The sequence below is a fragment of the Pseudonaja textilis genome, chromosome 10 (genome assembly GCF_049901715.1).
Source record: "Pseudonaja textilis isolate UNSWEBS1 chromosome 10, rPseTex1.2, whole genome shotgun sequence".
NCBI classification, from domain to species: domain Eukaryota; kingdom Metazoa; phylum Chordata; class Lepidosauria; order Squamata; family Elapidae; genus Pseudonaja; species Pseudonaja textilis.
The window spans coordinates 5,825,366-5,850,074 of NC_141999.1; the positions used below are offsets into that span (position 1 = coordinate 5,825,366).

The 24,709-nt window shown below is 38.7% G+C and overlaps 1 protein-coding gene across 2 annotated transcripts in view; it reads right to left on the reverse strand.

Annotated features, from left to right (window-relative positions):
* CSMD2 (CUB and Sushi multiple domains 2) overlaps nt 1–24,709 on the reverse strand; it is a 635,577-nt gene that overhangs the window by 516,389 nt on the left and 94,479 nt on the right. For both annotated transcript variants that reach the window (XM_087939569.1, XM_026702685.2), the window contains exon 3: nt 15,534–15,646. In XM_087939569.1, the coding sequence (XP_087795695.1) occupies nt 15,534–15,646 (113 nt within the window). The remainder of the gene's footprint in view (nt 1–15,533; nt 15,647–24,709) is intronic.

The following is a 24,709-nucleotide window of genomic DNA, read 5'->3' on the forward strand; positions in this document are numbered from 1 at the left end:
CCGAATGCTCCGTTTTCAGCTGTGATAGCTTCTTGAAACCCTCTGCTAGAAAAAATGGAGCTCAGGAGGGCCATCCACAGCCCCCCGAAGCTCCATTTTTTTCTGGCAGAGGCACTGTGGGCCGGTCCTTTGCTGTTTCCAGAGCAGCCCCATGGGCTGGATTTAACCACACCACAGGCCGGATTCAGCCCCCAGGCCATGAGTTTGACACAGTGGTGGGATTCAAATAAGTTAACAACCAGTTCTCTGCCCTAATAATTTCTTCCAACAACCAGATCACCAAACTGCTCAGAAAGTAAACAACCATTTTCCCGAAGTGGTACGAACTGGCTGAATCCCACCACTGATTTGACACCCCTGCTCTAGAAGTTCAGAACTCCTTCTAAGCTAGCTTGCTTATTTTTCACTCTTGCTTGCTACACAAAAGTAGAGGAATCTTCCACATAGCTTCAAAGTTTCTCTTGTTGTGAAAATCTCAGACTTCACATACTCATCACCATCACCACTAATTCCCATTCAAGAGTCATGTATCATCCAGGCAAGATCAGATCTTGCAGTTTCCTGACCATAGCAAGATCATGAAGTCATGGTGCCAGGTTTTGATAAAAACTGCAGGGTTGTTGTTATTAATGAAGGGTTTTTGCAATGGAACCTAGTGTTGCGTACTGTTGACAAATTGATGATCCAATAGAGCATCTCTGCTATTGTTATTAAGGAGCTCCTGGCAGCTTGTAAAAGATTTAAGTATCAACTTGGTTGGTAGGTATGCTTTTTATGTTATGTTTTTCAATCCGTTTGCTTTAGCTAACAGCAATAGCAATGTGCAAAAGGTATATTATAAACTGCTCCATAGTACTTTATAGCACTCTCTGAGTGGTTTACCAATGTTAGCATGGTTCCTCCAACAATCTGGATCCTCATTTTACTCAGCTCAGCAGGATGGAAGGCTGAGTCAACCATGAGCCCCATCAGGATCGAACTAATAAAGATTAAAATCCCATGTGTTCATTGTATCTGGATCCCAAAGAACCATTGCCCGGGCACTTGATCGTTGCTATGACACTTGGCAAAACAATGACGCATTCAGTTAACATGAGTGTCAGTGTTCCCCAAAACCAATGAATAACTCTGAGACAGAAATGTTCTTAAAAGTTCTGTTTTATTTTGGATAGTAAACTGGCACATCTGGGAAATCCCAAATCTGAAATTTCCGGGTTTCCTTGCAATAAGTAAAAACTACAAATCCACTCCCTACACTCCTCATTACATCACATGCCCCAATCACCATTCGCCTCAGACTTTCTCTCAACCAGGTGCATAAATAACATGACCCTGACTTAGAAAAAAATGCTATTATGTCTAACCACACATACTCCAAGAAATTCCCCCCTCCCAGTTTCCCAGGCTCAAGAATGTGGCAGTGTGGAAGTTAATATGGCTTCCAAAGCTGACAAGGAGACTTATTAAGAGATTAGTTTGCATGCAACATAAAATGAAACTAAAAGGGATTTAATTTTTTTCTTCATTTAATTTAAGGAATAAGATGCATTTCATTTTTAAATTTTTAGAAGACTCTTCCTTTACTCGTCTCTTACCAAATTTCTCAAGACTGCAGTCATATAATTTTTCCTTGGTCATCTCTGCATTGGAACAAATGTACCCAACCTGTGAGGCACACAGCCCAATAGGCTCACTCATTTTTAGGGAAATTCCCCTTCTAAAGAGCAGTAGAAAGAGAAACAAAAGAAGAAGAAGAAAGTAAGATAGTAGTATCAGCCTAAAAGCAAAGAAATTCCCAAGTATCTATAAGGACAACTTGCATTTTATTTTTAATGAATGTTAGCGGTGGCTTACTGTACTTTGACCAAGTTGCAAGGGCCCAGAGCCATTAAAGTGGGCAGCAGATAAATTTTCTAAATAAATAAATAACATATGCAAGCCATAGATAAAAACATGCAACTCAATTATGTCCTCTCACCTTTCCTGGTAGCAAACATATTAACATTTAAATTGAGAATCCCCAGGAAGTGCCAGCAGACCAGATAGGATTGCAAAATATACTCCCTGCACATCAACACAAGATTAAACAAAGGAAATCTGATATCTATCTGTATGCCCTTTAGGACTTTACAAACTCCTAAATACAGTGTGGGTATTGTTGGTTTAAATAGTGAAAGCTAGTATTGTCAAATCTATTCAGCTATGCTTACAATAATCAAGTTTCCAACAGATACAACTGAACTATATTAGTTTCACAGATGACAGAGAGATGGATAACTAGAAGAGTTATAGAATATAGTTGAAAGGATTGTTTTGCAGAATTCTTTAAGAGGAGGTATAGTTTTCTTCCTTAGAGCTTTAGAGTCATTACCTGCAAAAGTTTCAACATGGCTGGTTTAAGGGCCTCCCCACTTGGTTCACACAAGTTTGGCATGTAAAATTGTATAGCTACTTAGCTTCTTTAATTGTCCCAGAGAATGTTAGCTAATCATGCAAATACTTTTAGACAGACACATAAAGCCTTTCAGAGGTCATGGTTACTTTAATGCTTCATTTTCTGAAAGCTTTCCACAGCCCTAATAATTAGTTGAGACTAGTTCAAAGGATCTTGGGGCAACATTAATTAACACCACTTGTAATCACCAAGATGCCACAACTTTCTGAATGTAAACTGACTCACCTATTCAACAGAATATATAGGGCTGTGCTGATCCATATCTATCTTGTAACTAATTATTCTGTTACTCTATGCTACTTGGAGTGCTGATGTATTTTTTGTATTCTACCCTTTCTCCATTGTTTACTCTTGTTCTTGTTCACTTTTGAATGCAGATTTTATTAATAAATTACAATATCTTCAATAAAACAACCTCTAGTAGATCCTTTTTTAAAAAAAATAAAATTGTCCTTAATATATAGTATATTTTCCTTCAATTCTGCATGCAGGTAGTCTTTAACTTACAACCATTCACTTAGGGATTGTTTCAAGTTACAACAGCACTGAAAAAAATGACTTACAATTGATCCTCACACTTAGAACCATTGCAGCATCCTCATGGTTGCATGATCAAAATTTGGGCATTTGGCAACCAGCATGTATTTACGATGATTGCAGCATCCTAGAGTCATGTGAATACTGCCTTCTCAGTTAGCTTCCGCAAATGAAGTCAATGGAACCATTTGTGGTTATAAAACTGGTTACTCTTTGAAGATCCCAATATAACCTTCTGCAACATTTTTACATTTAGGAAGCATCATTTACATTAAAACTTCTACGAAAACTATGTTGCAACTCAGATATTTTAAAGCTTCTCTGGGATCCAATACAAGACATAGCAATATTCAGTTAATAAGTAAATAGTTCTTCATAAAGCCAGCTATTTAAAATAGGCTACTGTACAAGCCAGATCATAACCATCTGTATTAAATAGCATGAAATTATTTACTATATTGAGAGTAGTGGAGTGCTAGTTTTATCAGTGATTCATTTATCTGCTGCTATACCCTAACCACCAATGCACAGAATTATGTGCACTGAAGATGGTGCTTGATTTCATGGTATGAGGTACAATGACAATAAAGTAAACTAAATTACAGTTTGTATAAGGAAGCTTGTAATAAGAATTCATTGGGGTAGCTTACAAATTTTATAATAAATCTCTATGAACTGTGCAGTTTAATAGACCATGACTTTCACAGTTGCTGCAGGATTTCAGGAAAAGATATATTTCAGTTAAATATATCACCACTGATCAAGTAAAGTAGGTGAATTTCTCATACAGGATTCTGTTAAATCTGCCTTCTAAAAGAGCAGATGGAAGGATGTTAAACTGAACCTGAGAAAAAGCTGTGTAATGGCCAGGCAGTCCCAAAGTGGCTGCAGACTCAATTTCAGATTTTTTGGGCTCCAGAGCCTAACCCTGTTATAGCAACTAATTTCAGTTCACTTTGTCATTCCCCTTCCAGTTGTTCAAGAAGCATTCTGGCTTGATCATAAGCCAAAGACAGCAAAAACCCTCATTCTTTATGCAAGACAATGTCTTCCAGCCTGAAATGGATTTGCTGACTAATTGAAGGAGCCAGGCCTACAGGCAAAAGCTTTGACCAAAGATTGAAACTTCTCCTGCCAAACACAGGTTTTTAGCCAGAAAGAAGGCTGTATTCAGCAAATATTTACAGACTTGTCCTCAGAAATGTGGTCTGGATAATTTCTAGGGGGTGATAATAGGAATATCAACTGGGTGTAACCACAGAGTTGAACTGGTGAAAGACGCAAGTTCAAAACTTCCCTTTTGCACAAAACAATTAAGACACTTGCAGTACTTCTTTTTTGCCTGCTTTATAATTTCAGCTTGGGTCCTCTACTTGCCCAAGATACATAATACTACCAAGAGATATTTAAAATATTTAGCCTGGGGTGTCCAACCTTGGCAACTTTAAGACTTGTGGACTTTAACCCCCTAAATTCTCCAGCTAGCATGGTTAACTGGGAATTCTGGGAGTTGAAGTCCACAAGTCTGATAGTTGCCAAGATTGGACAGCCCTGATTTAAGCTATTCAGTGACATTTCCATGGACATTCCAATTGTTCTTCTTGAGGCTTCAAGCAAACCTCATAGTCTTTGCTTCTAATAGTCAGTCAGAAGATTATTCTTAGTGCAAAGTCAGTGAGGATCTGCAATGCTCTCCTAATCCAGTAGTATTTATGACAGGATCACAGCATTGACTGCATCGAGCAGTGTTGGTAAACTTTTATAAGCTAGCTAGGAGTATGAGAGTTTATATCTTGCTGGAATCTGACTATGGAGTGAACATAGAAGTTTGGGAATTCAGATGCTAATAACAGCCTTGCTTCTGAGTTGCAATTCAATTTGTAAGATATCCCAAAGAGTTTTGTTTTAATCATAGACTTGTACTGATATATCACTGGTGAAAGAGTAGGAGGAAGCATTTTTCTGTGGTGGAAGCCTTACTCATATCTTACAGTTGTCCTCCAGAGACAGAATCAAAGGCACAGCTCAAATCAAGAAATGCACCATTAACATTGCTTTGGGTTTGCTAGAATATTTTATCCTTCTGTGCTGTAAAACCAACAGTTGAACGTTCTGTTCTAAAGCCTGCTTTTTTCTCTTTCTAATATGAGTGTTCCAGCCTGCTCCTGCCAATGCTCAGGTTTCCAACAAGGAATGCTCAGGTTTCCAACAGGTTCCTAGTATATAGTTTACGTCTTATGTTGAGGAAGTTCATGATCTTCATTAGCAAAATTAATCCTACTCCCTTTTTAAAATATAAAGATAACTATTACAGATCCCCAGTAGCTGGGATTGAAGGCTGATTTATTGAGCTAGATGAAAAGTGAAGCCAAGGTTGACTAGAAGACCTCCAAGGTCCCTTCCAACTCTGTTATGCTATTCTGTTCTGTTCTATACTACTATTCAATATTTGCCTTTGTGAACGTAGCTGGGATGTGAGCATTTTCAGAGCTTTCCCCCATTTTCAAGTAAAGTATCAAATATCTCAGCAGCTAAAACAGCCAGCCACTCAAATAAATTGGTGAGTATGGTGGATCCAGGATGCTATAAAGTGAATGGATACAGAATCTCCATCTTGTGATAAGGTCTAGGAATAATGACAGAATAGATCTCAATCCTTAATCCCAGCAAATTATATTAATTTCTGCTAGCTAGCCATTTGTGGATCTCTTTTTTTGCTTCAAAAGATATACTTTTGAGATAGTCTCTTTTCATTTTAGGAATTTTTAACTGGAGAAGAGATTGACAAGGAATTGACCCTGATAGCTGTAGCAAATGATTTTTAGCTGCCACATGGTCCTGGTCAAAGCATCTGTAAGGGGACATCTGACTGGACATTTGTTGCCCCTAATTAGGCATACCTCTCTCCTCTGGATAATTTCACTGAGTTCTAACTTGGTTTGGAGTAATAGTTCACAAGTAATAGTCATGCTAAGCAAGTCACTGACAACTTTGCATGCTATTTTATTCTATTTAATCCATGAAGCTTCACTATTCACTCAGTGTCAAACCAAAACAGTTTTGGTAAATAATAGCCCTTGAAAGAGTAGGCAATTATATACTCCTTAATTACAGTTAAAGTAGGTAACTCCACATACTGCTTTTCTTATTAATATCTTTCCATCAGTCTTTTTCTAATTGTAAAATGCCAGAAGGAAGTCATAGAAGCCAAAGAATAACAGAGTTAGAAGGGACTTTGGAGGTCTTCTAGTTTGACCTCCTGCTCAAGCAGGAAACCCTATACAATCTAAGCCAAATGTTTGTCCAAATTAATCTTGAAAACCTCCAGTGATGCAGTATTCACAACTTCTGGAGGTAAGCCATTCTTCTGATTAATTGTTCTGTCAGGAATTTTCTCCTTAATTCTAGATTGGATCTCTCTTTAATCATTTCCATCTGCAACTTCTTGTCCTGCCTACAGGTTCTTTGGAGAATAGGTCTACCTCATCTTCTCTGTGAAAGCCCCTCAAGTAGTAGAAAACTGCTATTATGCCACCCCAAGACTAGATATACCTAGTGTTGTGGCTCCGAGTCCCGAGCCTGCATTCTTAGAGGAAGAGGATTCGGAAGATGAAAAGGAAGAGGAATTGGGAATGCCTTCCTCCCCAGTACCTTCCTCTTTGGTAATGCCTTCCTCCCTGATTGTGCCTCAGGTGTCGGCAGATAATGAGAGGGACAGCCTGAGGCTAATCAGGAGAAGGAGGAGGGCATATCGGAGCAGCCTTTGACAGAGAATCAAGCAGACTAATGCAGGCTTGATGAGAGGCAGCGTCGCAGGCAAAAGTGTGAGCTACAACGCAGGAGGCGTGGATGAATGAGAGAGTGAGCTGAATTAGTGACACACCCCACAGGGAATAAAAGTGGGTGTGTTTGCTCTGGGAACTTTGTACGGGACAACATGTGACTTATTTAGAGGAGCTTCGGTGTATTTTGTGTTGTGACAGCTTGTGTGATTTATATTCCTGTTTTCTTGTCGGACTTGGCAGACAGCGTGTGTGAGACTGCCAAGAACATTATCGGCTCAAGGAATTAACTCTATAATTACTGGATTTGCTTGGCTGTTTGTATTCAGTTGGAGTTTGGGCTTCTCACCTCCTTTGTAAAGGTGAGACATAACACCTAGTTCCCACAACAGTTCATTATATAGTTTCATCTCCAGACACCTTTTTTGTTCTTCTCTAAGCCCTTTCTAGAGCCTCAACATCTTTTTGCATTGGGATGACCATCTTACCAGCATAATATAAAGTAGTACCATTGTTTCAGGTGGAGTTAATACTATCCTTTATGCAATCTACAACTGTGTTGGCTTTTTGGTAGTTGCAGCAGCAATGCTGATTGTTCACTGGAACTCCTACTCCTATTTTCCCCTCACTTACAGATATCAAGCCAGGTACCATCTGTTCTATAACTGTGCACTTTTCCTTGTCTAAGTGTAAGACCCAACTTTTCACACAACTGAACTGCATTTTGTTGGATTAACACCCAAAAGATCTTATCCAACAAAAGGATTCAAAAGGAAGGAAATCCCTTTAATGTCTTCCCTTGCAATTTAATGGAAGGCCAGCTAGGGAGGTAATGAAAAGCTGGATTACCAATTGTATAGGAGAGGGGGACACTTATACAGTCCTTGATCGTTCTTCTATATTCTCCTTATGTACCTTTGACTAAAGTAATCTTCTCCTTTGAAGGATCAAGGAGACATCTTCTCATCCAAATGAAGTACAAGTGACAGGAAAAATGCAGCAGACTTTTCCCTGCATCACACTACTATATACAGTGCTGTTTAGTTGTGACGTACTCTACCTTCTCCAGGCAGTTTTTTCAACTTTTTCAAATGCAGGGATTCTTTATTTTTTCTTACAAATGTTTATGCTGCTACTCTAATATGAGGACTGAAACGTGATTAATAGAAGAGAATAATTGATTGGCTATGTTATAATCAATTAGCAGGTTCATCTATTAATTAAATTAGCACAAATGTGAAGGAAAAAAAAACTATTTTTGAAGTCAGTAGCATATTTGTATTGCACACGATGAAAGACTTATTTGAGAAAATCATTTCTCTCTGAGAGAGACTGAGAAGAGAATAAGCATTCTTTAATACTGGTATAGTATGCCTTGTCATTTTTTTTAATTAGCACCTATATAAAATGATATGCAGGTATATTTTTCTCTGGCTATGTATGTGATAAAATACTCTGCCTGTATAATTAGAATACCTATTAAGCTTTTTAAAAGGAAAAAAAAATCTATCAATCTACCTAATTAAATTGATTAAATGTCACAGTTGTCAGAAATATTCCCAAGCATAGTTTAAGAAACCAGTATTAAACTGAAAGTAAGTTGCAAGTGTTTGTATAAGTGAATTTTTAAAAAGTGAACATCCAATCAGAAGAAATAGCAACTAGGAAAGAAAGATTGAATTTTGAATCAGTATCAGACTGACAAGTAATATTGACTTGGGCAGGCATTCGAGTTAAAATTTAAAAGAAAAAGAAAAACTTAGAAATGTAAATCATATTTGTAAAGCACGTCCCATTTTCATATGCTTTTCGGAGGCTCCAGATGCTGTGCGAAAGCAGGGCATTTTTTTACATGACTTTGAGAGAGTCCAGTGGCCTAGTCTATCATCAAGAATGACATGGCGTATCATATGTGACAGATGTCACAGGTTCACCATCCCCAGACTAAGATGAATCTAGATTATTTGGTTAAAAGTCAACATTTAATAGTTGAGATGAAGAGTTCTATCCCCGCTCCATAGTTAATTTAGTAAGCAGGGAAAGTGTTACATATGAACCCAGCCTGCAAGTACTAATCTATTCCATGTACAGTTTCCTTGGATCCTTGGCTAGTTCAAGCCTTGCTATCTGCCAGGGACCAGAGAATGTGTGGATATTGGAGAATGCCACTTTGAAGTACAATCCTAATCTATCCATGCATTTATGCATAATTTATCTTCCATCCAAAATAAATAAGTTTGCTATTGTAATCACAGGTCATAAATAGGATAATAAAATGAGAAAAGGAAGTAATAAAAGATATAAGAAGGTTGAAACTAACAGTTGGAACCATATCTGCAAGAAGATGAATGATGTCCTTCGCTTGACTAACACCCTAAGGACAGAGACCTTAAGCAGGAAGCCACAAAACAAAAGCAGCCATATACTGAAGTTAGAGTGTGCTTCTACTCACTGAGTTTTAAAAGGAAACAGCCATACCAGTTGCTCTTTCAGTGCAAAGAAATGGCAATTTTTTTGATAGGGATTTACAATAGGATTGTCAAGCTGGATTTCTGGCAGTTTGTACTTAAACATAAGTCCAGTATAGCACAGGTAATTGGGGAAGCCACTCAAGCACAAAAACCAAACAGGATACTAATGGTAGATGGGTGGAAATCTCAACCTATTAACGTTGATGCTGGGTTTACTTTAAGGGTCAATAAAGGTGCCTCTTGATCAAGCATCAAGAGATCCTTGAGAAAATAGCAGTAAAGCCACCCATGAAAAATACTCCTGTCTTACCTGCAAATAACTTCAGTGCTGAGAGCTGTTGAAGGGCAGTGGTTTCTCATTCTAATGAGGTTCTACAAATGCTAATGGTTTATCAGTGAGAGGGAAGGTGCAGCATGTTTCTTAATTTCTTAATCTGCCAGCGATGGATCATTTTCCTACTAATAGTTTTCACAGGTCCAGATGCCAGAACAACAAAAATACACAGCTATCCTTGCCACTAAGTGGTTTGGAATGCTGAACTAGAAATGAGGAGGTAAAATCTGGAACATCATTAAAGTTTTATTAAACCCAGCTTGTTGTTTTATGGATCTGTTCTTTCTTTATTTGCCTTATGATAAAAGAGCAAACCTTCCCAGCATTATGTTAAACTTCCTGATTTCTTTTTCATTCCAAGCAAAGGACAGCCAAGAGGCAGCAAATTATAATACAATTCTGTCATGCACATCATATTAATATCTTCTTTAAAAAAAAAAAAAAAAACCAAGACCTCTCCGTGATGAACTGTTGTTGGTATTAACCAGAATGTGGTATGGAATTCACACTGATTTCCCACTCGCTACAAAACACTCTCTCAATTTATTTTAAATGTCACTTTACTATATTTTCATCAGGTCTACCATCATGGTGATTGTAATTAATTTTATATTATACTTATGCAACTAGCATATGTAATCTTCAGGGGATGGTTTCCATGAATAGTTTAGAACTTCACTATCAGCTCAGAGATTAACCCCCAAAGGTTTGAAAACCTACAGGGATATCTGCCCATCCAGTATCCACCCACCAGGTTAGAGAAGATTCAAGTGTGTTTTGTCAATTTCTCTACCTTCAGAAAACTAGGCTACTGTTTCCAGATAGAAAAAAATCTAGACAAACAATAGGAGGCAACAAATGATATAAAAACACTAATACTGTTTTGTAGGAGGTTTCCTCCCTAGGGGTGTGATTCTACCAGTTTGGACTGGTTCAGTAGAACTGACTGTTCTGATTCTTGCTAGTTCGGAGAACCAGTAAATTGAGCCCCTGGCTGGCCCCACCCCTCTCCGCCTGCTTCTCTGCTCCTTGCCCAGTCAATCCTTATCATGCATGCATGACATTTACGTGCATGCGTGACAATCGCTGACTGAATTCTTCCCCCACCCACCCAGTCCCACCCCTTATCTCAGCCATGCGACATCGCTGCCTGAAGTCTGTTTTCGCCAACCCGTCTGCCCGTCAGCCATCACTATCAGCCTTCTGCCATGATCTCCCTAGCGGAGTGAGGCTCTGCAAGCCCCAGTCACCTACATGCCACTGCCGCCACCAGCCCCAGTTGAGTCCCAACTCCTGGGCCAGCCTAGGCTGCCACCATCATGCTACTGCTGCTGCCCTCAACCTTGTCGCCACTGCTGCCACAAGCCCTAGTTGTGTCCCGACTCCCGGGCTGGCCTATGCTGCCACTGCCATGCCGCCACTGTCTTCAGCACTCGTGGCCTAGCTAGCTTCTTCAACTGTCCCTGTCTGGCTTGCTTAGCCACCAGCACCATGGCTCCATCCCATGTGGCACTCGCAGCCTAGCAAGCTTCCCTCCCCCCACTGTCCCCAGCCTTCAGGTTACATGGCTTGCTGGTGGGAGACAGGAAAATGAGCCAGGACTGGCCCATTGCCTTTCGGGTCCCCACCAGCCTGCATCTCACCTCCTGCCTGGATTCTCCGCAGCTGCTGGGTCTTGCCTGCTAGGGGCAAGGGTGGGGAGGTGACTAGGGAGCATGATGCTATGCCCTCATTGCCCCTTTGCCTGCTGCCCCTTCCTTCTGCCAGGGGTGATGCGGACGGCATTGCCTCATGCTTCTTGGTTGCCTCCTGCACTCAGCTAAAATGCTCGGCCCGGGAAGGGAGGTGCAGCTGGCAGAGTGGCGATGCAGGCAGCATAGCCTCATGCTTCCTTGTTGCCTCCCACACACACCGGCAGCCAAGAGCCCCAGCAGCTGTGGGGAATCCGAGCAGGGGACATGATGCAGGCTGGCAGGGAGCTGAGTGGCAATTGCCCTGGCTGGCTCACCTTTCCCTCTATCACCAGCCATGGGAAGAAGGTAAGTTTTGCAGGCAGTTGGGAAAGCCCAAACTGCTGTCTAGCCCAGAACTACTGGTAGGGTGGGCGAGGCTGCAGCGCACGCCTCACTTGAAGTTCCCAGCTCTTTCCTTTCCCCAGAAGAGGGAGGGGAGGAAGTCCCACCTGCGGCCCTTTTGTTGGACCTGGAAGCTTTGCCTGCCAGCTTTTCTAGGCAAGGCAGGGCTGGGTGTGAACGGACAATTAGAACACTTGCTAAGCAACTGGCCATTAAGCGAGTATCACTTGTATTTGGTTTGCCAGTCACCTGGCCATGCCCACCCAGTCACATTACCACCAAGCCACACCCAGTTGGTCACATGACCACTACACCACATCCACCCAGTCACGTCAGCAAGCCATGCCCACCCAGTCACATTACCACCAAGCCACACCCAGTTGGTCACATGACCACTAAACCACATCCACCCAGTCACGTCAGCAAGCCATGCCAACCAGTCATGTGACCACCAAGCCACATCCACACATTAAGCCACGCCCACAGAACTGGTTGTTAAAAATGTTGAATCCCACCCTATTTATTATTAAGCATTTTTATTATTTGTCTTATGCCTACACAAAAGTGAATAGAAATTCCAGGAAACAAGTATAAAAATCCTAATAAAGCTAACAATCTAATGGGAATATAAGCAGAGGAAAACCAAGATAACATTTTTATCGTCATCATGATAACACTTTACAACAAAGGCTTATATTTTTTGGACGTTCCATTGTTCAGTAAAGAAACAATTCAAAGGCTAGTTTAGTTAAACTATTAACTAGCATGAAACTGTCTTTTAGGAATACACAATAGTTGTCCCAAAGCACTTAAAAACAAACATATTTCAGCTGAATTTGTTCATTACGCTGACCAATCTAGGCTATATTTTGATTTATTATTACTAATGAGGAAGCAATTTGTATCTAGCATTTGGAGTAACCATGAACACAGATGTTCAGGGAGTGGAATTACCTGATTAATGTACATAATGAACAAGTCTTTACAGAAGACAGCAGATGAAGTGAATTCCTGCAGGAACTAAGGCTAAGCATGACTTTTTTTTGGAGCTGGAACTAACAGCAACCTCAGAACATCAGTGCATATTGATTCTAAGCAGAGAATCAAAATGGTTAACTACAATAATAGCAAGAGAAGAGAAAGATGCAAAGGAATGCATGTTTAATGAATAAAATGTTGTCTCAGATAGCAATCTAGGTTGTAAATACAGACTTGCAAATTTTGAAGCCTGATCAGGCTGATAGAATATGGGAGACAGAACACACTGGAAATTTGTACAACTCTTCCATTTTCTGAAAGCAAAGTCTGGATGAGCCACATATTGGAATGAATTATTTTGTTGCATCTTTAGTCCACAAGTTTCACCAGCTATCCAAACTTGGTATTGTACAATGAATTAGACCTGCAGTCTCTAGAATGCCCAGCCAACATGACTTCAGCTGTCTGAGAAATGCGGCTGCAACATATGAGAAGGCTACTTAATTGGACGAAGCCATTATAAGTAATACAATTAAGGGAAGCTGTAATAGGTACATCAATATTTCCTATCACCTGAAGACAGAAATTAAATAGAGTGTCTCCATAGCTCCTAGAAATGTTTAGGTCAGATTATTTTATTTTATACAAGTGATGGGGGTCACGATGCATGGCTCCTGCAACCCTCTCCCAAACTGCTTCTGAATTATCAGTAGCATCACCACCATTTGTCCTTCTCACCTTCAATTATGCAGAACTTTTCAAACTGTATTCCATGGAAACTAGGGTTAGGGTTTCATGAAAGATCAAGAGGGGGAAATATTCTCTTGAAAGCAGCCTACAATTTTGGCTCTTGACCAGAGCTTCCAGATTTTTTTTGATTTATTTTTTAAGTAACAGATTCCACAGTCAAAACATTTTAAAAAGTTGTGCTAGAACACCAGAACAATTGACCCATATTTACAGCAAGTCCACTAACTAGACTTGCCAAACTGCTTGCTTTTACTCCTGTTCCTTTGAAATAAGTTTATATCACCAGATTTGTTTTTCCTTGCACTGCAGCAGAAAGTGTGTGTGTGTGTGTGTATGTATATATGTGTATGTATACATACACATGTATACACATACATATGTACATGTATCATTCCTGTTCCCAATCTTTTCACTGCTAAATCTTTCAGATGGAGGCATGATTAAGATATGATTAGTTTCTGGATAGTATGGTATTTTTTTATGTCCTCAAAGACTTAACTGGTGAGGACAGTAGTAAGTTCAGATTTTAATTCCCCACAATACCCTATCCTGGAGTGTGGTCATGGTAGGCCTTACTGGGAACTTAAATAGAACCTTCTTGAGTTGTTTCAGGTAGACCTGTGAGAGGAATAGATTCCTCCAAACTTGCTTCCATCATTGTCCTGGGACTGAAGCACCAAAAATATCTGACAGAATCAACAAAATGTCTAATCAGGGTTGAAAAAAGACTACTGAGTGAGGGTCCAGCAATGAGGATGAATCTGTCTGAAAGCAAGTCCAATATGATCCTGGTGATTTTAACTGTCTAGAACAGTGGTTCCCAAACTTTTTCAGTCCACCGCCCCCTTGGTGCTACAAACTCATCCTCAATGCACCCCACCCAGGGGTGGGATACTTCCCCCCTCTTTCTTCGTCCCTTTTTCTTTCTTTTTCTTTCTGAACCCTCCCTTCCATCCCCCGTCTTTCTTTGTCCCTTTTTCTTTCTGTCCCTTTTTCTTTCTTTCCCTTTTCTCTTTCTCTTCTTCCTTCTCTCTTTCTCTGTCTCTCTTTCCTCTCTCTTTCCCTCTCTCAGGCTCACCCCATTGACTTCGTGCACCGCTCCGTTCAGACTTGCTTGGGCAGGTGCCTCCAGTGCAAGGGGCTCAATGGGATGAAACATGGCGGTGGCGGCAGGATGTTTGAAAAGGAGAGCAAAGCCACTCTCCTTTCCCAACGCTGCGTTCGGGGTGGAGCTCCTTGCACCAGAGCATGCAAGTCAATGAGATGATCCTGCGGGGCCTTGCCTCGAACGCGGAGGCAGTGGGATTTTTTCTCACCCCTGAATTGTGCCCTGCTGCTCACCTCCAGCGCCCCCTGCCGCTTCTTAGCACCCCCCTACCAGCCCCCTTGCCTCTCAGTGCCCCCCAAGGCATCCCACCGCCCCCCAGGGGGCAGTACCACCCACTTTGGGAGCCACTGGTCTAGAAGATGATTATCCAATCTATTAAGAGGAGAGTGGTTCTTTTGTTTGCATAAAAAAGGAACGATTATATGAGCAATAAAAAGCAAAACACAATAAAATCCAATTTTATACCCAAGAGTTGTAGTATTGAAACTTATGGAGCCCATTCTTTTTCAGTTACTACTCATCCACAATGCTAAACTCATCAATATATGAGGAGAGGCCATTCTGGTATTTTGGCTCCAAACCAAAGAGTTAGCATAGTTTAACTCAGTAATTATACTTTACAAGATACAAATTTAAAATCACTTGATTTGAGACCTTAATTGCAAACATGTAGCAAAAAGTTACTAACTCAACATTTATCTCATAGAGGGAGGGATATTTTAAAGGATAATTGTCCTGAGATGTATGATCTGTTCTACAGCATGTACATTCTTTGAAAACCACAACTGGCTGATCTTCTAAACTAAGCAAGGTCAGGCCTGATTAGTATTAGATGAAAAACTACAAGAATTTCCCAGGCTTTCCCAGAAGAAAAGAAATGTAAAAGTATTCCCTGAATGCTGCCAAGAAAACTATACCATTGTATCCACGAAATCACCGTGCCCAACTCTATTTGGAAGAGCCTTTACTTTTAGTTTATCAGAAAATTCCCTTTATAGAAGAACAGCATATGCATATCAAAAGTTCACCAAAAGCAAACCCACCTTCATAGGTTGCCTGAAATCCTTGAGCACTGACAGCATAGTCACTTACAAGCCACAAGGACAGCACCACTCCAGTACTCACAATGGGAGGAGGCAGCTGGAAACCTGTGAGCCTGGAAGAAATCAAGGGAGAGAGTCACAAAAGGAATTTCCTAATGAAACACAATTCAGATTATCACTTTCCTGTTGCTCCATAAAATGGAGCAGCTACAGAAAACAATGAACCAAACCTCGTTCATATCAAGCATTATGATACAAGGGGACTTTAGTGTTCTCTGAGCTTGCTTGCTTTCTTGTAGGTATTTAATTACCCTAAGTAGGTAACATCAGCAGTGCTAGTGATTAAGTATGTGGTGGCTGGTGCCCACTAAAGGACAGCTGAAGTAGTGGTTTTCCAGGAAGGAGGGAGAACATTCCAAGGTGGGGATGAGACATGAAGCAGCACATTCCAGTGCTGGACAGGAGACAGACAAAGAGAATCCAGAGAGCCACAACCTACAGTCTTCTACGGTTTATCTATTACAGCAAGAGTAGCATTGGTTTTCATCTGGCAAGATTCTGTCTTTTTGGTGTGAGCAATAAAGAACTGAACTTTGGCTGGATTGTTCTATGTCATTCTTGGATTGGGCTGGGTGGTCTGGGCTTGACAAAGGCAGTTTGTAGGTTCCTGTTTAACTTCAGTGTGGCAGGCATTATGTGTAAATTTAGCTACCACAGTTACTTAACAAAACTTGTTTGTGAATGTAGCTTGTATAAAAAATAACTGCATTCAGAAACCTATTGGAAAGCAATACAAGTACAATGAGCTTATGGCAACAAGACCAATCAATGCATTGACTAGAGTTTTGCACCACCTGCATTTTCGAAATGATCTTCAAAGACCACTCCTCGGGAAGAATCATTGTTTCATCCTGCAGGTAATCTCACTTATTTTGGCCATGTCCTGTGAGGGAAATCCCCTGAAGAAAGCAATTATGTTGGGAAGAGTTAGTGGTAAAAAGAAACCAGGTTGCCAAAGAACATGATGGCTATACAATATCAAAGCTGACACCAGCCAGAGTCTAGAAAAACTCAAAGAAACAGTAAGATCAGAAGATGTGGAGAGGCCTGGCCTATAGAATTGCCAAGAACTGGACATGACTAAATGGATAACATCATCATCATTGCATCCAGGTAAAGTGAAAGCCTGAAAAGTAGACAGATCCCATCTCAAGTAAATATACTGGGTGAAAATGAGGCTTTTCTGGAGGGTGGTTGACAATTATATTGGAGGATAGTGATTCTGCTTATTGGTTTTGCAAAATTTAATATACAGTTTATCATGAATGTTTTATTTTTTATTCAGTTGTATGCTATTTTTGTTGTAGTAAAATGCAGGGAGACTCCATGGCATATGCAACTAATAAACAAATGTTATATCATATAATAAAAATGAAGCTTACAAAAGAGTTTTGAATAAGTCTTCCCTTCTAAACTAACTGACAGGGGTCTTCTACAACTAGCTAAATGCCCTGAGCTGATAGGAAAAATGCTAACATGGTTTCCTCTGCCCTTCCTCCCCCACCAAAAAGCATTTATAAGAAGAAATATAGTGACATTGTCTCAGCAAAAGATGAATCAAAGGAAAGCTGAGAATGAACTAAGGAACAGTTTCAGAACTGAAATTCTGCATGAGCTATGTCTGAACAGCAGGGTTATCAAACACAACCATTCACACATCATTAATTAATCCTTTGTTTAGAACTACAAATTTTCCAGCCCAAGGAAAATAGTATGATTTTACGTGCCTTGGAATGCAACATATCTGAGAAATAGTTCAAACCCACACAAAGAGCTTCTGGAAGAGCAAGTCAGTATTCATTCAGAGATGCTGTAACAATCATAAGCTTCTTTTACTATAATTGCTCCATATTTTATTCTACCCCAAGCCATCATCATTACTGTCAACATATACTCCATTACCCAATGGGTAATAAGAACTGGCTGTCTTCTAATGATTTGCTACAGCTTGTCAAATGTATTCCAGCTTCAGCTCAACATTGTGTGCAGTGTAAAATATCTGCACAAGGACAGAGAAGGACACACACTCAAACATGCATTGGGGAGATATGTCTTACCCAAAACAACATTTCTTATTCTTTGAAACAGTCAGTCAGTCATGCCTCCGATTAATTCCATGCTAAGGGAGGTAAGGAAGGAGAGTGGACAGAGGGAGGAAAACGAGTGGAAGAAGGAAGATAAGTAGATGGAGGGAGGGAGGGAGGAGAATGAAGGAAACAGTTCTGACTACAATGGAACAAAGGGGACGGTGGGGGGAGAAATAAAAAGAGGGAAGGTGGTCCTATTCACTTGTGGCTTTGGTTATTTCAACTGAAGGAAATTTTATTCTCTCAAAAATACATTTCTAAATGCTGGGCAACTTTTTATAACTACATATTAGTAGACTGGAACTGCAAATCAAGTGAATAATGTTGGGATTCACAAAAGATATTTTCCTCAAGCAGCTCTATGTGGTAACTGGCTCCTTGAGCAGCTCCCCGAAGGCGTTGACTGCAATTCTTAAGGTTGCAAACCATACTGAGATAAATGGAAAAGAACAGTTTGAAGACAGATGAAAAAGGGACATGAATTATATCTTATTAGGCAGCACAGCAAATTATATAGTTTGCTGAACAAAGACCTGTGTAGTATGTGAATTAAAGATAACATCAACATTTTGTAGTCCTCCCAGATTCATTCCATAAATGAATTATATTCTGCAACTAGATGTTAATTTTATTACAGGTTGGTTCAGCAATAATTCCTGAACCAGCATTATGACTTCCTAGGTATTAATTCCCAGCTGTTCTATTGACATAGCTGGGAAATGGCTAATATACATTTCTGATTAACAATTATAGTTTTATCTACTAATCCTACCACCTACCACTTAGCTAAGGCAATTTATAAAATAGGCTTAAAGGAAGGTTTTATTTTAAAGGAAAAAATACTTTCTTTCTCTCTCTGCTACCATCAGTTTAAGAGGTAAAATTCTACTATATAAAAATACCAAGGACAGCTGATAAGTCTGTGGCATTCCATCAAGGAAAAGTATTTTTTTTAAAAAAAAAAATTCTGGCTCCTAGAAACAAGCTCATAGCTCACCTTTCAAAAGAGTTAACAAGAGGAATCTTGGGAATTGACCCCAACGCACCTGGAAGTCATAAAGTTGGGAAAGGCCGTTATCTACTTTTATTCAAGATCATCCAAATTAATTTTGAATTTGTACTGATAGAAGATACATTTCCAAGAACCATACACATGATTCTCCTTGTAAAAAATATTTTTTTTAAAAAAAGAGAGAAAATAATAATAGTACTAGAAATCTGTCCTACCCTGGTTGCTAATTATTTGTCATTCTCAATTCCAAACCTTCAGAATTTTACTGGATGGCAACCAGTAGATTTTGGAAAGGCACTGAGAAAAAGGAGAGCTGTCATCATTTTTATTTACTGAGGAGCTGTACTTTCTACCTGACAACCAATCTAAAACTTGATGCCCTTCAGATGTGCTGAATTTGAACTCTCAAAAGACTCAGCAGGAATTTTAACTTATTTGAAGGGCATCATATTTAAAGATGTGGGACTGAGCTTTTCACAGATATTTTGTTGTGAATTGTACAAGAGATTGTACTGCAAAACAATGAAAACAATTATTTAATAGTAAGCCAAAGGCATTATTAGCACTAACAATAGCACTTAGACTTATATACCACTTTACATTGCTTTACAGCCCTCTCTAAGCTGTTTATAGAGTCAGCACAAAGGAAACTGATAAAAGATGTGGAAATCTATATTAAATAGATTATTTACCCCAACAGTATCTAATATAAATTTCCATATCTTTTATCCTTCCAGATAATATTTACGTTCACTATACGCAGGTTCACACAAAGTACAAGGGAAAATAGTTAAAACAACAGATAATTTCTAATACATCTTTTTCATTTTGGGAAGAAGAAGATCTAATCTAAGTTCCATTATAGGCTACAAAGAATTAGATAGTATCATTTAAGATTCCTCCAAAGAATTCTAAGTTCATTTCAATGCTGGTTCAGCTTAGAATTCTGATAAAAATATTACTTTTTAGAAAATTCAGAATGACTACTGAGCAGTATGTTGTTGGTTTTCTTAACAATGGGAAGCAACCTAGATGATCTCACTAGTTTAAAAATGTATTTTGATCTATTTCACCACTCAGGATCAGACGAGGTGTATATTTAAGCAACTGAAGACAATTAACTATAGGGATTTGAAAAGTATCAAAGGTTATTAAATACAGGAAAGATCCCACCAATTTACAACAACTCCAAGGAGTCTGTTTGTATTTTTGCCCTTGAAAAAAATAAATTAAAATTTAATGATTAAGTAATATATACCTTTGAGATCCCATTGGAAATGTGTAAATAATGTGCCAATGGAATCCTGCCTAAAAGAGATCAAATGTTCCATACCTCAGTGATTTTAAGAGGAAACCTTGGGAGTTATCAAACAAACATCATTTTACACTGTGTAAATGCAGTAATTTAGATTGCATTATTTACCTTCTGCCAAGAATCCTATTCTACCAGCAGGAGGGCTAGGACCAAATAAAATATCCATTTCACAATGGCCGATTGTCATATGTAGATTTGAGGAAACTATTTGTTATGTAAAGCAGGATAAAAATATAAGCTTCAAAATTGTGGTTCTTTTTTAAAAATTTTATTTATTTTCTTCCTAGGAACCAAGAAATAGGCCTTCAGAAAGGCTCACGTATATGTTGCATGTTAAATGTCCCAAACTCTAGAGAAAGCATGTATGTGTAGCCTCTCCCAGTCAGTTCAGACTAAAATGTTTTCAAATCTTTGGGATCATAAGCTACATGAAGCTCATTCTGCTCTATCTATTTTGTTAATATTTTCTTATTCTCATTACTGTCATATGGTGACTATTACAGTCAGTATAGTGACTATTAAAATCTCCTGCATATAGTCCTTAATGGTTCAAGGTTGGTAGTGGCAGATTAGGCCACTTAATAGTGGGAGGTTTTGTAAATTACCATTATCATTATTCCTGATATTTCAATAATGGTAGTTTCAATGTTGTATTGTTGGATACAATTAATAATCTTGCATTCTTTGATGTCATAACAGAGATAATTATGGAGCCATGAACATTAGATGTTATTTTAGCTACAATTTTGTACCCCAGGATCTTCCCTTGAGCTTTAATCTGTTTCTCATCAGCCAAATTAATCTCTTGTAGTGCTTTAACATCTATCCTATTATCTATGGCCAGTCTGTTTACATTTATTTCTATTTAAGCCTTATATGTTTTGTTAAAAAAATATGGATCTGGGGTCCGATATCTTTTGTCAATGGGTTGTTAAAAGACCTGTTGTGGTGTAATTGCTGCCTCTATAGTTTTTTATTGTGATGGATCAAATATCCAATTTGGTTACTGTGTGTGTAAACTTTTAGCCACTCTACTAATACAGAATGTTGCCAGGGGTGCACCATTGTGAAGATAATCCACACGATGATCCAGCCAGCTACCTCCCTATAGCTCTGCTATAAATTTCTGGAACAATTACTTTATTACAGAACATACCAACATGTTGATAGGGTCTTTTCTCCAGACTGGGTTTTTAAGAGAAACTGCTGCTGCAAGCAAATTCTGGCTCTTACTTAATTTATCAAAGCCAGTTCCCCAAAAGGTCTAAAAACTTCCGTGGCTTTTATTGATTTGACTGGAGCTTATGGTGTAGCTTGATGATTTGATGCTCAAACTGAAGAAAACTATTCTGTGTCTTAAAGTAACAAACCTTTTGGAGAACATGTTTTTTAAAAAAAACCCTGATATTTTAAGGTCACAGTAGGAGACACCACGAATAAATCATATTCCATTAAGAATGGCTTGCCACAGTTCTAGCCCCAATCTTATTTAATCTGTATGATAGTGATTTACCAGTCTGAAAAAATTGCTATGCCAATGATATGGCAATAACTATCCAAACCAAGGAATTTGAGGAATACATTTTTACTAAGGATCTGAAGTCACTAAGACAATTTTACAAGAAGTGGAGGCTATGCCCTAACCCAAATAAAACTGAAGTATGCACCTTCCATCTCAACAATCATACAGCAAAGAGTTAAATATCTGTCTCTTTTTTTTGTGAAAAGAGGATGAAACACAACTGCCATCAAAAATATCTCAGAATAATCCTTGATCAATCCCTGAAGTAATCAGACAAAATTTTTTTAAAAAAACAACTTGATTAGGAAAATATTAGGAACAGGCTGGGAAGCACAAGCAAATACACTGTGTATAGCTAGCATACTCTGTTGATGAATACTGCATGCCTATATATATGGGTGAAGAACTTATCATACCAACAAGATTGATGTTTGCCTTAATGACACAATGGGAATAATATCTGAAATTCTTAATTCTATACCATTATCATGGCTCCATACTCTTTCTAACATTGCCCTTCCTGATCTCAGGTGACAACAACAGACACTCTGAGAGTGGTATAAGATAAACTTATCATCAACTCCCAGAAATTTTCCAACACGTAAAATATTAGACCCTCTACCTCTCACCAAGTTTAAACTTAGGGTACCAATTTGGGATAGCATACCACAGTTTTACAATCCAGATGAAGAATGGCTATTAAGATGGGTGACTTTTAATAACTACAACCAGACCGCATAGATCCAACAAATAAACTTTCAGGAATGCAGTTGGCTTCCAAAATATGGAGCCATCTGAACAGAATCAGGATAGGCCATGCCAGAACTACGTGGGAATAGCTGAGAGCCTGCAACGTGACTGTGGTGCTCAGGAACAAACTATTACACATATAGCTCAACAATGTCTCAAGAAATTTCAGTGCACCTGGGATGATCTCATTGTAGCCACACCAGAAGCAATTAGTGGGTTAGCTTCCAACTAATAATGAATGATAATATTTATCTCACTGAGATTTGATGGCACCATGTTATGGTGATTTTATTGTGGTTTTATCTTAATTTAATATTTTATTTCCTGTATTGTTCCCCTTCCCCCACATGTATGTATGTATGTATGTCCTGATACTTTATTTAAACTAAATTTGTATATCAGTGATTGCATAATCTCTGTAGATGCCATACAGTAAATAAATAAAATCTAGGTTATGACAGCTAGTTTGGTTTAGCAGTTAAGACATCAGGCTAGACCAAGTGCCTTGGGCACAAAGCCAGCTGGCTGACCTTGGACCAGTCACTCTCTCCTAGCCACAAGGGCAAACCATGTCTGAAAAGCCTTGCCATAAAAGTGCAGAGATCTGTCCAGGTACCCTCCAATAATTGGAGAATTGAATGGAAGAAAAGAAAAACATAGTATGTTTTCACTCTTGATAAGCTTGATACATATATTTTGCTTCCTCCAGGAACGTCTCTATGATAAAAGCGTCCCTGCATGTATTTTATTAATTTTAGCTAATTTATATAGCCACCATCTTAATGAGTCAGGGTGGCAGGAGATCACATATAGGAATTTTCCCTTTGTTAAATTATGGTGGTCCTGCAATACAGGTGTGACAGAAATTACTTCCCTTATGTTTTTATCCTGCCAATTCTAAAGAGAGTCTAATTTGCATTGATTTTTCATCTCCTTTTTAAATTGCCAAGCCATTCTGATTTATTTTATTTCCATTACTTGTTGAACAAGTAATGAACTTGTGGTGTCTTTAAATATTGTGAAAAGTTGATATACCATATGTAAATTCCACTTCCGCTAATAGTTATGTTTTGCTAGTGTTTTCTTCTTCTGATCTCTGACTGAAATACAAGTAGCTCTTCGACTTAACAACAGTTCATTTAGTGATCAAAGTTACAATGGCACTGAAAAAAGTGACTTATGACCATTTTTTCCCCACTTACAATTGTGGCAACATTCACATGATCAAAATTCAAATGCTTGGCAATTGGCTCATATTTATGAAGGTCGCAGTGTTCTGGGGTCATATGATCCTGTTTTGCGTCTTTCTGACCAGCAAAGTCAGTGGGGAAGCCAGATTCAATTAACAACCATGTAACTAACTTAACAATTGCAGTGATTTGCTTAACAATTGTGGCAAGAAAGATTACAAAATGGAGTAAAACTCACTTAACAAATATTTCACTTAGAAATGGAAGTTTTGGCTCAATTGTTGTCATAAGTCGAGGACCACCTGTACAACTATCTATCACCCAGATGATCCTTAAGGAAAGCATCACCTAACCAGATTATTGCCTGATTACTTCTTAGCATCCAGATCTTAAAAGCAACAAAATAGTATCTGAATTCAGCTTGGTATAATTCAGCCAGTCTTCTAGTGCTTGAAGACCTACAGAACTTCCAGACCATCCAGGGAAGAAGAAACACAGCATATTGATCACAATTAATTTCAAACCCATATACAAGCCTTCCAAGCAATTTAATACTGATATTAAATAAAATAGGTAATAAGATGCATTCTAATAGGAAAACTCCTAGGAAGCTAAAGGAAAGCCTCTTAAAAGTTTTCTTCTGGAAATAGCTAGAGATATGGCAGTGAAACCATCTCAGGCAATTTTAAATACCCTCAAGCATCCAAAGTGGATTGGTCAGCTGTTCCAACACATATTTACTATTAAGCCTTCTATGTTTCACTACAACACTATTAGATTCATCTTTTATATAAATAGATAAGTTAAATAAAAGAATGCAGACATATAGCACCAGAACATTAAAGCACCAAGGAACTAGGCTGTACAATGCAACCCAGTAATTCAAGTAATCAGTCATTTGAAATATGATAGGTCAGGAAACATACTCCATCAATTTAAGTGGAAGTATATTTTATTGGTATTGATCATCATTTCTCAACCTTTGATCACCTTAAGTTGTCTGGACCAACCCCTAGAATTCCCCAGTGAGCATGGGAATTATGGGAGTTGAAGTCCAGATATCTTTAAGTCACCATAGTTGAGAAACACTGATGTTTGTCATAGAAGTATCTTGGAAGCCTGACTATACCCAAATTAATTAGGATGGACTATGGTGAATTTCTTTCTCATGCTTTCTTTGTTTCTTGGGCTTAAAGCATTTTTTTTTACTTTTTTGAAATATTTTCCTATATATTCTCCA